Source organism: Lepidochelys kempii, chromosome 4 (genome assembly GCF_965140265.1).
Source record: "Lepidochelys kempii isolate rLepKem1 chromosome 4, rLepKem1.hap2, whole genome shotgun sequence".
In the NCBI taxonomy this organism is placed as follows: Eukaryota; Metazoa; Chordata; order Testudines; family Cheloniidae; genus Lepidochelys; species Lepidochelys kempii.
In genome coordinates, this window is record NC_133259.1 from 138,536,170 (window position 1) to 138,552,262 (window position 16,093).

Below are 16,093 nucleotides of genomic sequence, written 5' to 3' on the forward strand. Positions count from 1 at the left end.
CCTTTCAGATAACAGCCAGAGACAGAGGGTTGGTCCCCGCAGATCTGGCAGTCAGCAGCTGCTGCTGCTATAAACACTGCACCTCTGCTTCCAGCTCCACTGGTAGAACAAAGCCAATAAAAACTGAAAAAGGCTGGAGTGGTCCTTTGTTTCCACAGGAGGGAAATCCACCGCCTGTTTCTTTTCGGTGCAATGACCACTCTGCTGTTTTCCACCAGCGGGAGCAGTCAGAGTCTGGGGGCCACAGTGTGGGTGCAGGCAGAAAGAAGGAGCCTGAGCGATGGACCACCACAAAATTCTAGGCTGTGCCATAAAGGCGCCCAGAAGGACTAGCCAGGAAAAGAGAGCGGCCTTGTACACTGGCATAGGACTCAGGAGACCTGGGTCCAGCTCCCAGCTCTACCCTGGCTTCCCTGTGTGACCTTGGGCCACTCAGTTTCTCGGATCCCCCATCTGTAAAGTGACAAGCACCTGTCTCATCTACTCAGGCAGTGTGCATCACTTTGGGGCAGGGTGCATCACTTGCTAGGTGTATGTACAGCACCCAGCCCAGCAGCGCCAGGGTCTTAGGAGGGACCCTCTAGGGGCTATTTGAATACACCTGATAATAGGCTGCTGTAGATCTTTATTGTAGAGCAACAACCAACTGCTAACCAAGGGGACCTGTGTGAGGGCCAAAGGGATAATTCAGTATAGGGACAGGCTCAGCAAAGAAGCTACCTGCTGCTGCGGCAGCCAGGCCAAAGCAGAAGGGCCCAGACCATCAGCTCAGCATCGATTTTAAATGGTGAAGGAAACCCAAACTCAAGAATTGGCTGTCTGCCCCTTTAAGCTAACAGACACACACCAGACGTGAGTGCTCAGCTGCAGTGCTTAAGCCTGGGTCCTGACCTGGCCCTGGTGTTCTGGGCTAGTGCAGGGAAACTCCTCTTCTGCCCTAGCCCCACTCAGCACTGCCCCTCAGAAGAAGCTGGCAAGCCTTCTTAACTGGCCTGCTGCCTCCCTATTGATCAGTGTCTCCTCCTGGCCCTTGTAGGCCCGCAGAGGACTAAGTTTCATTGGTAGCCAGGCCTGAGTGGGTTTTCCTTAAGCAGGGGGATGCCAGGGCACTGATGCCTCCAGGAGAAGGCAGGGGAGGCTTGATAGACCCCTCGCACCCCACCCCGTCTTGTGTTCAAATGGAGGGAAGGAGGAGGAAACTGGGATCCTTTGTCCTGCTTTGGGGGACCAAACACCTGTCCCTACTCAGAGACACTGGAAGCGGCGAAAGGACAGGCCGCTGATCAGGTGCAATGTGCGTATTGCAGGGTCAGTACAGTTCACAATACATCGCAAAGCCCCACCCCCTGCCCCAAACCCATGCAACCCCAGCTGCATTCTGCTGCCAAAGAGATGGAGAAACCTAGTTTCTTTCTACTGCTATCACTCCTTCCCTACCTGAACAGGGATCAGGGGCTCCTTGTCGTCAATATCAATGAGGACCTCGTCTCTGGAGGTGAGGCTCACCTCATCTGCAAAGAGAAGAAGGGTGGATCTAACTAGGAAATTGATGCTTCACAGAACACAGAGGCCAGCAGCTTGAGGACCGACATGCTAACTTTATTATCTACTGAGATTCTGTCCATCTGATTCTTTAATGTTTTAATCCACCACCCTGTCACTGAGCAATTGATATACATTTATACACACATTGCCACTGTTTATGTAGGACCTACACTATGTTGTGCTTTGCTACTGGGCAAGTATCAATGGGAGTACCGCTAAAAGTATCTCACAAAACCACCAGCACAAATGGCACTAATTGGCTCCCTTTGATGACAATCTCAAAATTATTCACCAAACAATGAGACTTAACCACCTGTGGAACTCACTGCCACTAGGTATCATTGAGGCCAAGAGCCCAGCAGGATTCAAAAACAGGATTCAGCATTTTTACAGGAATAACGAGCGCATCCACAGTTACATTAACGCAAATAATAGAGAGAGAAACCCTGATGCTCCAGAGTATATCAACCTCTAACTAATAGGGGTCAGGAATAAATTTCCTCTAGGGGCAGGCTATTCTATAACTGTCCAGTAAGGGGTTTCTCACATCTTCCTCTGAAATAGCTAGGACTGACCACTGTCAGAGATGTACCTTGGAGTCTGATCCAATCTGGCAATTGCCCTGTTCATAAGTATTATTGCTCCCAACATACTGGTGGAAAATGTAAATCTGTGGCTTGCCCACCACGCACAATGGATCTATCGAGGGTACTTCTCTGGCCTCCATCACCTGAGCACCTTTCCGTGTTTAATGTATTTATCCTCACAATCCCCTGCAAGGAAGGAAAGTGCGATCATCCCACTGTTGCAGATGAGGAACTGAGGCACAAAGAGGCATCTCCTCAGCGGACTGATCAGGATTTCTCACTGCCCTTCCTCTAGCTCTATCTGGCCTCAGACAGACTGAGTCTCCTTCTACGCTGTTCCTGATGAGACCCACCTGCTCTGACTATCAGGGTGAGTCAGCCCTGCACTGACCAAAGCTTGGCATGCTGTCACGGGAGAACGGAGGCACAGAGTTCCAGGCTCAGCGTCTTGTGCTCTGTCCGCTCGACCGGAGTGTCTCCTGCTTCCCTCAGTGGTTGAAACAGGGAAGGGAGGAGGACAAAGGGGCAAGCCTCTCCCCTCCAGTACCTGGCTGTTCCTCGGGGGTGTCGGTCTCCTCTCTGTACGGGTTGCAGTAGAACTCCTCAAGGGACTGGATGGTGCACTGACCCACCACGGGCTTTCGGCCAAACTGCCTGTTGTCGATGACTTTGATGATGACAGGAGGGCAGTACAGAGCTTCCTTGGGTAGGCGCTGCAGCGAGGGAAGCACACACTGAGCACTGTGTGGCTGGGGAGAGGGGCAAAGGACAGCTTCCCTGCGTCTGGCAGAAGCACATGGAATAAACCCGCGGGCAGACTGGAGCTAAAGCTGGGCTCCTTTATGCTCTCCTCAAGCTCCACCCACAAACCCAAGCCCCACCCACAGTCCCAGAAGGGCTGGGTGTTGCTGCTAACGTGCGCAGCAGATAACCAACCATGTGGTGGTTCAGACTGTCCTCATTAGACACCTGAGTTAACAGTGTGGAGCTGGGCAGAGGCTGTTCACACCCCTCTGAGCCGCTGGGGAAAATGTTGCCTTTAACTGTACCCTGTGCAATGCCGCCAAAGGGGAGTGTACATCAGGGCAAAGTGTCACTCATCGGCTCTCTCTGCAGACAGAGGCAGGCGGGTCACACTGGGAAAACAGGCTAGCAAGACTCTCAGTCTCTCAGAAGAAAACCGATTCAGCAGGGGTCTGAGCACCTCCTGAAAGACATGGAGAGCCCTCAACCTGCCATGTCAGGACCAAGTCCTGCTCCCTTTCAACTCAATGGGCTAAACCCCAACTGATTTTAATGGGAGCAGAAGCCGCCCCTGAGAGTCATGTCAGAGCTCCTCACTAGAGGCTTGGGCCCTGATCCTCTAAGGATCCCCTGGATTTCAGTTGGAATGAGGCACCAGAATAACTCTGAGGGTCTGATTCTTATCAGAACTCACAGCCTCACGTCACTGCATTTTAACCCTGCAGCAAAGGGCTATGGAGCATGGTTAGTATCCACGGTTCCTTGCCTGACATTCAGCAAAGCTATTCCAGCTGCTTACAGGCTGACTAACTTTGGGGTGGAATATGAGTTTACTGCAGAGCTGCAATTCAGAATCACAGACTGGGGTGGTAGGTCATTAGATCCTCTTGCTGATAAACGACAGCAACTCCCCAGTCTCCCTATTCTAGGAGCATGCGTGAGCCTAAGCAATCAAGGACGGGAATACAGATCCGCCCCCATCTTGGCTGAGCTTGCTGCAGTCTCCCCTGGGAAGAGGGTGGCCTCATTCCCACTGGGAATGGCTCCGATATTCGGAGCTAAAAGGTGGGCAGCCTGGAAGGCAGACACGCTGGTTAACCCAGTGGAGTGCTGCGGGGCAGCAGGTGCAGCCATAGCTCTGTGAGCCAGGTGGCAGGTGCGCAGCGAGGGAGCCCTCACCACTTCCATGAAGAGCACGCAGATGTCGAAGTTGGGGTTCTTCTTGACATTCTTGATGACGCAGGACTGGACCGTCTGGCCTCCGCACTCCACCTGGAGGCTGGGGGAGGTGATGCTGGCCAGCTGATAGCTCTTCAGGTTCCTCAGCCCCCACGCCAAGATCTGCAGGATGACGAGACAAGAGGAGATGAGGAAGGACACCGGGATGAGGGGAGGCGGTGACAGCAGATGACAGATAAGAAGCCAGGCTGAGCCTAGACCTTGTCTACACTGCGTTTTTGCACTGATATAGCTACACCAGGAACCCCCCACCACCCCCAAGGACCTGATTCTCCTCTCTCTCCAGCTGGGGAAGAGGAGAGTCTAATTCTGAAGGGCTGCCCTGAACACAGAGCGAACTGTCCCCTTTCAGGGTAGTTGTGGCCAAGGGCCAGTTTGCCCTGTTCTAAGGGTTTAAGCCTCTTTGAGGCTAAGCATTCTGGGACTCCTCTTTCTCCCAAAAAGATCACATGGCTAAGCTGAAGCAGGAGGTCCTGCTGGGAAATAAGGTCAGGTGGCAGTCATGTGACAGGACTACATGATAAAAGGGAAGCCCGTGGGCCAGTTGAGGCAGTGCTCAGAGGGGGAGGAAGGCTTTAAGACTAGGCGCCCTCTCCTGGGAGAACCACTCTTCAGCAGCAGCCCCCCGTTGTAAGGGTCTATGATGCACAGTTGTGCAGGTCAGATTCGACCTAGTCGCGGGCAGCTGTTAGCCAGGATATTCCCCTATTCGCTCCGCCCCACTGAACCGCTCACCTCAATGGCAGTGCGCTGGAGCACTGGTTTGATCCCTTGAGGAACCATGTAAATGTTGGGCTCCCGCTGGGGCGGAGGGTAGGGCAGGTCCGAGTCTGCAGACTGCAGGGGAATATTGAAGGAGAACATCAGCTCAGGTTGTTACAGACCACAGATCAGGTGCCTCCTATCACCGCACTTTCCCCTAGCGCCCATCACCGCACAGGGAACAGATTTCAGAGTCTGCTAGCTCCTAGTCAGAGAGAAGGGCTGATGGGGAGAACTGTCACATGCAAACCACTTCTCTCCCCCTGCCCCAGTGTCGGGAGCAAACAATAACCTACTGTTACATGTTGGTTTTTGTTCCCTAGGTCTTTAAAGGGATCGCTTGCCCACCACTGAAATGCAGCCACTTCTGCAGGAAACAAGGACATCCATTCTATGCCAGCCATGTTGCCCCATAGTCTAGGAGAAGAAAGGAAGACTAAGGGATCCACTGGAACTGCAGTGGGGGGGTGGATTGAGATAGGTCAGCGGTTCTCAAACTGTGGGTCAGGACCTCAAAGTGGGTCACAACCCCCTTTGAATGGGGTTGCCAGAGCTGGCTTAGTCTTGCTGGGGCCCAGGGCTGAAGCCAAAGCCCAAGGGCTTCATCCCTGGGAGGCAAGACTCAGGTTGCAGGCCCCCTGCCTCAGTGGGGCTCAGGCTTTGGCCCCCCACCCAGGGCAGTGGGGCTTGGGCAGGCTCAGATTCTGTCCCCGCTCCCGGAGTTCTGTAGTAATTTTTGTTGTCAGAAGGGGGTTGTGGTACAATGAAGTTTGAGAACCCCTGAGACAGGTAGAGTGTAATTCCTTGCATTGGAACGAGAGCCGGACACTGGAGTGCTGGTTCCTCCTGACCTTGATCTCTGAGTTCAGAGTCACCAAAAATGGGAATGCAAGCAAAATCTCTAAAAATGTGCCCCTCAACTGAGGGCAGTTGGAACTAATTTAGAAGGCCGTGATTCTTTCCAGGCTTCAGTGTTATTGCATTAAATTAAGCGGATATATATATATTTCAAGTATAGGATTGGGTCAGATTTATAAATTTAAAAGTACTACACAGAAATTTTTCTTGGTGGCATATTGGATAGATTGTACACTGAGCTGTGATTTTCATTGGCAACTGCTGGTGGCTGCCAAATCAAAGCAGCTTGTTAGCTGAAGACTTTGCTCATTCCATTCTGGGGCAGGCAGGATGGTGGGAGCATCTGGCTTTCAACACAGGGCAGACAGTAAATATGTCCCCAACCACCCCATCCCTGAGTGTCTTGGGCATATACACGGTCGGCCAGGCTTACAACCTGGAGACATGCAATCATTTCATGGGCAAAGATCAAGGTCTGCTCCTGAGAAGCACTGAGCACCCTCAACTTTTGAATGGGAGCCAGTGGGTGCTCAGCTCCTCTGGAAATCAAGGCACTTATTTAGGTGCGTGACTTTAGGGTCCCAAGATTTCACCATGAGCGTTCTACAGGTGTAGAAGGTGTAATGTACCCATAGTCGTCAGTGAGGATAGAACCCAGGAACTTCAGTACCTGGCACTCTGACCTCCACCATTTCCAGAGAATCTTCGTTAGCTGTCACTAGTAGAAGGGTTTTTATCCTCGTTGGAACAGTCACTAAGGGGCAGCACGGTAACATGCACCCCAATTCAGGAAATCACCTAAGTACATGATTAACATTAAGCACCTGCTTAAGTCCATCCTTGTTTAGCTAAGCACCTGCTTAATTTTAAGCAGGTGCTTAAGTTGCATTGATTTCAATTGGATTTAAAGACATGCTCACCTGTTCTAAAGCGTATGCTTGAAGCTAAGCATCTCGAAAAGTGCTTTGCTGAATCAGACCCTTCCCCCATTAGGTTTTAGTCATCCCTCACTTTGAGAAAGCTCTGGAAAGAGATTCCAGTTGTACGGGTAAAGCTGAGGGGTAGAATGGTTAGTGGCTGGACCGTCAGAGGCAGTGAGCATGTGCAGCTCCCATTGAACTCAACAGGAACTACTGCTCCTCTGAAGTTCTGATCAAAAGTGACTTGTCCAGGCTGAACGACAGAGCTGGGAATGGAACCCAGGAGTCCGGATGCCTCGCATCCAATGCGGCACTCTCTCGCCCTGAACCTGAGATGAGAGAAGCAGCCGTAAGTGGAAGATTGTGCCAGGGCCTGCCTCACAACAGGAGGAAAAATAATCTAAAGACCCTAGAAGAGTAAAACGAAGAGGAAAGTATTGCCTGCTTATTTGAAAGTAGAGCTGAGCAGCCCGAGAGCAAGCCAGTTACCTGGAACCAGGCAAACTCAGGAGCTTTGGGTGAGTTTATTGAGTTTTCAGATTTTGAACTCAAAATCTGACAGCAAAATTAGGGGAAGGGAAACAAACCCATGAATTACAGAATAACTGGCTAAGCCCACTGGCAAAGTGATAGAGCTGGAGTTTGGCAGAGCAGTGCCTGAAATGTCAGTAGGTGAGTGGTGGTAGCCAAGTCCCTAAAAATCCAACAATTCCGTCTGGTGAGAACAGGTTTCCCATCCAACACTGTTTGCAAGGCTGCGCCAGCTGCTGAAGCTACAAGCACTTTGACCTTTAACCTCTGTCAGGAGCAGGTGGAGAGAAAAGATCAGTGAGCAGGTCAAGGGTGGGCATCTGGGGAAAGGGGTTACAGAGCCATGGGCAGGGCACAGGCAGTCACCAAACAGAGCTTCCCCTCTTTTCCATCCATCGGAAGAAGCAGGTGTGAAAAGCATCAAGGCAGGATTTGCTGACAGGCTGGGGCAGTTTTAATGCGGGAGATTGCAGGGACTTGACTTTTGCATTGGAACATGCAGCAAAGTCCTATGCAGGAGGAGACGTCTTGGGAAGCAGATGCAGATCAGGCCTGACAGAGACAAGGCAATTCACTTCCCTTTCCGTCAACTCTCCATTGGTGTACAATTGGCCCAAGTTATTTCACTGCAGCTGTAATCAATTTACACCACCAGGGAACCTGGCCCACTGACACCAATGGAGCTACACCAATTTACACCCATTGGGGATCTGGCCCCAGTGACTCCAGTGGAGCAATATCAATTTACACCAGGTGGGAGTCTGGTCCATTGACTTGGATCGAGCAACTCTGATTTACAGTCGCTGGTGATCTGACCCACAACTCCAATGGCACAATGCCAGGTTACACCAGTTTGGCTCCAGCTCCACCATTATCACCATGGGCCTGGCTCTCCCATAGCCATTGGGAGGCCATTTACACAGGCCATGTGGGTGAGAAAACTCCCCAGAGGAAGGGCCGTGGAGAATTCAGCAGATATGAGTGCTGTCATTGGGTGTTTCACAAGGCGGCTCGGCTGACTGGTCTGGGCAGGCCAGACAGTCTATCCAGTGGGGAAGGAGCTGGTTTCCACACTGGGAAGCTCTGTTGGGACTTTGCTTAGTCCCCAGCCATGTGCAGAGAGGAACGGGAGGGTCAAGGGTTGGAGACTGAATGGTACCCATTGCAGGAGCCCTTCGTAGAAGAAGGCAGGTGTGCCCAGCTGTGGAGCGCCAATCCCAGAAATGGCCGTGGGGGAGAAAAAGCAAAGAGATGGTTACATTTCCCTGGCAGAATTCAGTTCAGCGCCTGCAAAGCATGAGGGTAAGTCCCTCTCCTCCAGAGAGGAAGCACCAAGCCCAGGGGTATTTGGCGCTGGGGGAAAGAGCTGGATTGAAAACAGCTGATCAAAACTCTAACATCGGAAAATGCTGATTAGACAGAAGTGAAACATTCTGCAAGAATGGGGCTACCAGTTTCCCTGGCTGGCTGGCTCCCTGGGTGGCCAGCTCCCTGGGCTACCAGTTTCCCCACCAGTATTTCCAAAACAGAACCTTGTGGAATTTCTGTTCCAGCTGTTTGGGGATTTTGTCCTGATTCGGGATGAAAACCCAGAACTTTTCCCAAGATGGAAGTTTTGTTTCCAAGCAGTGCCCTACCCTGCCTTTGAGAGGGGGAGAAGGGAATCTCCACAACCTAGTCAGCTCTTTGGCCTGTCTGCCGAGGCTGCTGAAAAAGGAAACCAAGAGTGGTGATGTGGGCTGGCACGGTTTCATCCCTGGTGCAAGCAGGTGCAGCTGTTCAGCCCAGCAGAGTTACACATGCTTGCACTGGGGCTGAACAGAGCCACGTGAAAATGCAACCCACTCATACTACAAAAAGCAAACCCAGGACCTAGGGATCCAATGGCATGAACCTTGATTGACTAAGTGACAGGATCAGGTCTGTTAATTGAGGCATGCATAACTCTAACTCCTCTTGCAACTAGAGATGGGCCCAAACCAGATCTAAAGATCACCCACACTTTTGGGGAAAGTCCTGATCCAGGCCTGATCTCTATAACGGGCCAGAACCAAATCACCAGACCCAGGGACACCCATGTTTTGGAACAGTTACGATTTGGGACCAAGCTGTGTGTCTGGCCTTAATTGCTGCAGCGGGTCGAAGGCAGCCCAACTGACCCAAACACTCCACATCTTGGGGATTGTCAATCTAAACTTCACAGCTTGAACTGCTCTCCAGCTACCACCATCTTGCAACTTCCCAAACCCCTCGCACCCGTCAGCACCTCACTAAAGATGGAATTCACCCCAGAGCAGGTGCCCAGCACAAAGCCCAGGCATCACTTAGGACCCACTTAAGAATTAAGGGTGCAGAAGCATCACGCCAGTCCTCCGCACCAGAGTGAATTTCACCCTACTTGCCTTGCTGTTAGAAAACTGTCCCAGATCAGGCACAAAATCCACATACCTATCTTTCCTCAGGTGACTAATAGAAGTAAAAAGCTAATGCTATTCATTGGGCTCACCCATCAAAACGATCGCTTGCCCGTGTTGGGCAGAATTTCATATAAAATCATAACTAAATATATGGGGAAGAGACGAACAACTCTGCAGACACGGTAAGCTCACCTCATCCAGACTGGCGGACAGCTCGCTCTGGAGGAGGAAGAGAGAAAGGACATTAAAATATCATTATCTAACACACTCACACATGCACGCTCTGCACCGCAGGAAACATCCTGCAGCTGTTTGGAAATAAGCCCCTTTTTGAAAGTAATGCTGATGTCATGGCTCAGGGCAATACAGGCAACGATGCATCTGAGAGCCAGTCGCTCTTACAGCTAGCTGCCTAGCGTAATGCACGTGTAACAGGGTGGCTTGGTTTTAAGGGCTGGAGGGCCTGGGCCAGCCAACCCTGATTACAAAGGAAACACACCTGGGTCGGATCAGGGGCTTCCTTATAAAGAGCAGCAGGACAGCGTGGGCTCTGGCTGCCCGGGAGAGGAAGTCAAGGCTAGCGCTCTGGCCAGAAAAGGATCCGGGCAGAGCTAGGGCTCTGTGTGCAGCAGAAGCACCAGCGCTGAGTGTAACCCTTCGTGTTACGGTTAGGGACTTTGATTGGCATGCTGAGGATTGCGTGAACCATTTCTGTTATTAAACCAGCCTGAGGTGGGGGTGCTCTGAGCCAGAAGAGAGACTGTGTGGAGTTCCTACAGGGTTCACAAAAGGAGGCTAACAGGGAGGGGTAGGGTGCCTGGCCACAAGGTCTCTGTGGTGCCCTGCTACCAATTTCACAGGTGATTAAAACATTCTGCTCCCGGGGTCCAATTTGTTGTGTCCTTACCTACTGGCCATCTCGCCCCTAGCTCGGTCCCTCTCTCCCTTTAGGTAGGGAGTCCACAGGCCCCCAGCTGTTAGTAAGTTGTCCTACTGCACAAGGCCAGTGCAGCTGTGGGATTCCTAGAAAGGGCAGGAGGGCCATAGACGGCTCTCAGAGCTGAAGAGAGAGGTGACCCCATACATGTAGAGCACGGCCATCATTCGCTGATATTTTATCTGCTCAGAATAGAGCTGGTACAAAAAAAATTCATTTGAATATTTGTCTAATGAAAACTTGCCTTTTTCACAACTCAAAACTTTGTGAAAAGTTTTAATTTCCCTGAACTAGTTCATTTTCTCATCAAAAATGAAAATCTCCGCATTTCAAACACGTAACTTTTTTCTATGTGTCCCTTTCTCCCACTTTTCCCCTTATGTCTTTTCACCTCTGAGCACCATAGAATGAATATCGAGGGTCTGAGGGGTTTTTGTGGGGCTGTCAATCGCAGTTAACTCACACGATTAACTTAAAATTATTAATCATGATTTTAAAAAATTAATCGCAGTTTTAACCACACTGTTAAACAATAGAATACCAATTGAAATTTATAAAATATTTTGGATGTTTTTCTACATTTTAAAATATATTTATTTCAATTACAACACAGAATACAAAGTGTACAGTGCTCACTTTATATTATTTTTATTACAAATATTTGCACTGTAAAAATGATAAACAAAAGAAATAGTATTTTTCAATTCACCTCATACAAGTACTGTAGTGCAATCTCTATCGTGAAAGTGTAACTTACAAATGTAGAATTTTTTTTGTTACATAACTGCACTCAAAAACAAAACAATGTAAAACTTTAGAGCCCACAAGTTCACTCAGTCCTACTTCTTGTTCAGCCAATCGCTCAGTCAAACAAGTTTGTTTACATTTACAGGAGATAATATTGCCCGCTTCTTATTTACAATGTCACCAGAAAGTGAGAACAGGCATTTGTGTGGCACTTTTGTAGCCAGCATTGCAAGGTATTCACGTGCCAGAAATTCTAAACATTCGTATGCCCCTTCAAGCTTCAGCCACCACTCCGGAGGACATGCTTCCATGATGATGACGTTCATTAAAAAAAAAAGTGTGTTAATTAAATTTGTGACTGAACATCTTGGGGGAAAATTGTATGTCCCCTGATCTGTTATACCAGTCTCAGATGCTGACCCAGCACATGCGGTTCATTTTAAGAACATTTTCACTGCAGATCTGACAAAATGCAAAGAAGGTACTAATGTGAGATTTCTAAAAATAGCTACAGCACTCAACCCAAGGTTTAAGAATCTAAAGTGCCTTCCAAAATCTGAGAGGGACGAGGTGTGGAGCATGCTTTCAGAAGTCTTAAAAGAGCAACACTCTGATGCGGAAACTACAGAACCCGAACCACCAGTAAAGAAAATCAACCTTCAGCTGGTGGCGGAAGATAATGAAAGCCAACATGTGTCAGTCTGCACTGCTTTGGATAGTTATTGAGCAGAACCCATCATCAGCATGGAAGCATGTCCTCTGGAACGGTGGTCAAAGCATGAAGGGATATATGAATCCTTACCACATCTAGCATATAAATATCTTGTGACACCGGCTACAACAGTGCCATATCAATGCCTGTTCTCACTTTCAGGTGACGTTGTAAACAAGCAGCGGGCAGCATTATTTCCTGCGACTGTAAACAAACTTGTTCGTCTGAGCGACTGGCTGAACAAGAAGTAGGACTGAGTGAATTAAAGTTTTACATTGTTTTATTTTTGAGTGCAGTTATTTTTTTGTATATAATTCTACATTTGTAAATTCAACTTTCACGATAAAGACATTGCACTACAGTACTTATATTGGGTGAACTGAAAAATACTAATTCTTTTGTTTCTTTTCTACAGTGAAAATATTTGTAATAAAAATAAATACAAAGTAAGCACTGTGCACTTTGTATTCTGTGTTGTAATTGAAATCAATATATTTGAAAATGTAGAAAACATCCACAAATATTTAAATTAATGGTATTCTATTATCATTTAACAGCATGATTAATCATGCAGTTAATCATGATTAATTTTTTTAATCACTTGATAGCCCTACTTTTCTTTTTCCACTCTAACTTTTTCAAAATTTCCTCAACTTTAGAAAAGCTACAAAATAGCCAACGGAAAAAGGAAACACTGTAATTCTGCTACTCCTCTACCTTTTCAAAGTTAGAGAAGTTTTGAAGCTTTACAAGTGGCAGAGTTAGTTTCATTTTTTCCTTTTGCTGCTCTGTAACTTCACAAAAAGTGGAGAAGTTTTTAACAATTTTAGAGTAGCAAAATGAGAAGTTGAGGGGGTGGGGTGGAACTAACAATTTAGGGGAAAATAAAATCTTGGACATCATGTATTTAATTGCACTTAGTGGCAAGAAGGAAAAAGATGGGAAGGAGATAAAAGAAGATTCAAAGTTTTGAAAATTTACCAAAGAAGTCAGAAAAATGACAACTTGCTCTGTTTCAAACCTCCCAAAATGGAACCAACTTTGAAATTTCAAATTTTTCCAAAAGCATTTGTTCATTTTCTGGCTAGCTCTCCTGTGTAGCATGAGACACATTACGCCTGTATCTGTTTTCAGGGTGAAACCTGGCTGTCCATGCTCAGACTATGAAAACATTCCATGTAGCTTCACCCGGCCTCCTCCATCCCAAGCCCCTCTTGCCAACTTGTTCCAAGGGGGAAGAAGGGGCGGGTGTAGCAGGAGTGTGGTACAGGGCAGAGCAGGGCAGAGAGGATGGTGGGTGGGTGAGGATGCCAGTGGGGGCAGGAGCAGCAGGTGGTAGGTAGGGTAGATGGAGCCTGCCAGGCCAAGGAGGGGGGGAAAGGCGGCTGTGCTGATGGGGATGCCACAACCCTTTGATCTGGGGGCTGTGCTGTGGCGCCGTTAACATGGCATGTTGCGATGAAAGGGTTAAACCCAGCCATCACTAGAACCCGTGGGGCCTGGGCTGCAGAGGCCAGCAGCCGGCAGACAGAGAGCAGGAATCTCTCTGGCATCTCTCAGAGACATACACCACGGCTCTGGGGACGGCTCACAGGGCTCCAAGCCTGGGGGCTGAGCTCCACAGTCAAGGGAACGTCAGCAGTGAAATCAATCTGAGCAGGACGGATCACAGGAGCCTGACTCAGGCAAAGCTCCTAGGACATTAATGGGAGTTTGCTAGAGCTGGGGCTTGGGGATCTGGACCATTGGGGGAGTGTTTCAGGCCCTCAGAGTGGTCACTGTGATGCAAGCATTACCTCGAAGCCAGGGAGATGGTGAACAGCCGGCTGTGGAGAGCAAAACACAAACCGTCAGTGGATGATCCCTGCATTGTCACCAGAGAGCCTCTGCTCTGTTCTCTGCGAGAACATTCACACCCTCACAGCCAGGTCCTGCTCCCAGCAACGCCAACTGACTTCCCAGGCCTCTGGGGACCTACGGTAAGGCCACATCCCTGGGCGGATCATTGTTTGTGGGGACTGAACGCGGGACGGCTGGATCAGAGTGCACGAGTCTCTACTGGCTGAGCTACAGAAGCTGGCTCTGTTAAGGTCAAGCCTTTAGAGACTCATATGCACCTACGTGGTCCGGCCGCTGTGTAAGCATGGGCTACGCTGTCACGATACCTGCCTTATCTCTGGAGACGTTAACACACGGCAAGGCCAATGAGTGTCAAATTCGGTGTCCTCCATCAGCCCCACACAACCATCCCCCAACCAATTCCCTCTCTCTCTACTGGCAGCCACTCACCCACGCTGTTCTTTCCGGCCAGAAATGTTACCTTGGCGCTTGCCAAGGTCAATAGCTCTCGCTGGCCAGCTGGCTCGGGGTGCCCACGCACTGGGCAGCCTGTCTCATTCCCCAAGGTGTTTTTCCCTACCACACAGCTCCTCCTTGCTTCTTCCACTGTCTGCCATGCATGTGGGGGGTGCCCTGTACCCACCCACAGCCCCAAGCTACTGGTAATGCCAAACACTGGTAATGAGGACATCACAAGTGCAGACCCCGAGCTCTAGAACAGCAGGGCCTGAATGTCCCGCGTCTCCCGCTTAGATCCTGGAGCAGGAGGGAGAGAGAAGCAGCAGGGGGAGGGAGGAGAGAACTCAATGAGCGACCTTAACATTTCCTGGGGAAGCAGCCACTTCCCTCGCCTTCCATCCCACGCACTCTCCTGGCACTGGGACAATCTGGGGAGCAGCCAAACCCGGGTGAGTGGAACAGCACATGGAGGTGAAGACGGCGCGGGGGCGGCCTGCGCATGGTGGGGGGTAAGATAAGCACTTATGGGGCCAAAGAAGAGTCTCTCCCAACTGGTCTGCGGCCAAAGACCAGTTGCTTTCCCATCAGCTTGTTAAAGGAGAGACACTTGACGTGGACGCTTGCTGCTCAGCCTGCTCTTCCCATCTCTACATACAAACCCTCCAGAAGCTCATTCTAGGCTCCCAGGGTGAGCCCTGCAACTGTGGGGAGGATCCACTGTGTTCTCCATGCAGCACAAAGGAGCCAAATCCCAGCTCAGCCCTAGCTCTAGAGCCGCGAGCAACGCCTCCACAGTCTGAGCTGGACTCTTCCAGAGTCAGAGAGACTGAGGTAGGGGCACCAGGCAGCCAATGCTCTGGTTTCGCAAAAGCTGAATGAAGGAACCGCTGGCCTCAAATGGCAGAAAGTGCCTCCCTTCAGGTGGCTGCTGGGCTAGACAGCAGCAGCCCCGCCTAAATGTGGCAACCAAGACGGGAAAGGAACCACTGAGATGACCCGTGCCCTTGGAATATCCTGCATCTGTTAAAGCTGGTTGCAGGCAACTGGAGAGCTATTTTAGCCAGCAAACTGGCCCATGTGGACTGGCCCAAATTGGTTCCCAGCCCCTGCACGCTCGAAGCTTGACCCTGCTAAGCACCCATAGATTCCAAAGAGATCTGGTTTCATAATTCCAGGGGAAGTCCTTTCCAGGTCTCACCTTCTCTCTCTGAATCAGTTCAAAGGCGGCGAGCAGCTCTCCTGCACTTCGGTTCCCCCTAGTGATAGGGTGCCAGGACAGCCTCGGGGAGCGCTCCAAGCTGGGTTTGCAAATGCAGCGGCCCATGAACTCATCCGCACCCTGAAAGCAACACACTGGCTGTCATGGAGGTCGCGGAGGCCTCGCTCATAGTCCTATTTCTTGGCTTAGGTGGCTACCCCCCACCGGTCTCACTTGCTATGGCTAACCCCTTTCATTCCAACATTGGGAGTCAGGGCAAAACATTCATGAGATTGGGTTAAAAAATCGTGAGATTTTTAAAAAATCATAAATTTGGGGGCTTTTAAATTTGCCTTCTGGCTTTGGAGCCTTTAGGGGTCATGTTTTTAAGCTTCTCTCTGTAACCATCATGGCTAGAAATTTACATTTTTTAAATGAAAGGTGAAATTCTCACAGAAGCACCTGACTCCAGGAGCTGGCACTTTGAGTAAAATATCACCCACTATCAGCAATGTGCAATAAAATCACAGGAGTTGGCCAGTTAAACTGTCTGCAGGAACTCCCAAGCTAGAAAGTCCATGACCATGGGAACGTGAAT

General features: G+C 49.8%; 1 protein-coding gene across 4 annotated transcripts in view; it reads right to left on the minus strand.

Annotated features, from left to right (window-relative positions):
- DYSF (dysferlin) overlaps positions 1–16,093 on the minus strand; it is a 304,075-nt gene that overhangs the window by 91,278 nt on the left and 196,704 nt on the right. For 3 of the 4 annotated variants that reach the window (XM_073343025.1, XM_073343023.1, XM_073343026.1), the window contains exons 33-40: positions 15,496–15,636; positions 13,796–13,825; positions 9,796–9,822; positions 8,346–8,387; positions 4,851–4,952; positions 4,056–4,217; positions 2,680–2,845; positions 1,438–1,511 (exon numbers count right to left, since the gene is read on the minus strand). In XM_073343025.1, the coding sequence (XP_073199126.1) occupies positions 1,438–1,511; positions 2,680–2,845; positions 4,056–4,217; positions 4,851–4,952; positions 8,346–8,387; positions 9,796–9,822; positions 13,796–13,825; positions 15,496–15,636 (744 nt within the window). The remainder of the gene's footprint in view (positions 1–1,437; positions 1,512–2,679; positions 2,846–4,055; positions 4,218–4,850; positions 4,953–8,345; positions 8,388–9,795; positions 9,823–13,795; positions 13,826–15,495; positions 15,637–16,093) is intronic. The other variant, XM_073343024.1, reaches the window with a different exon arrangement.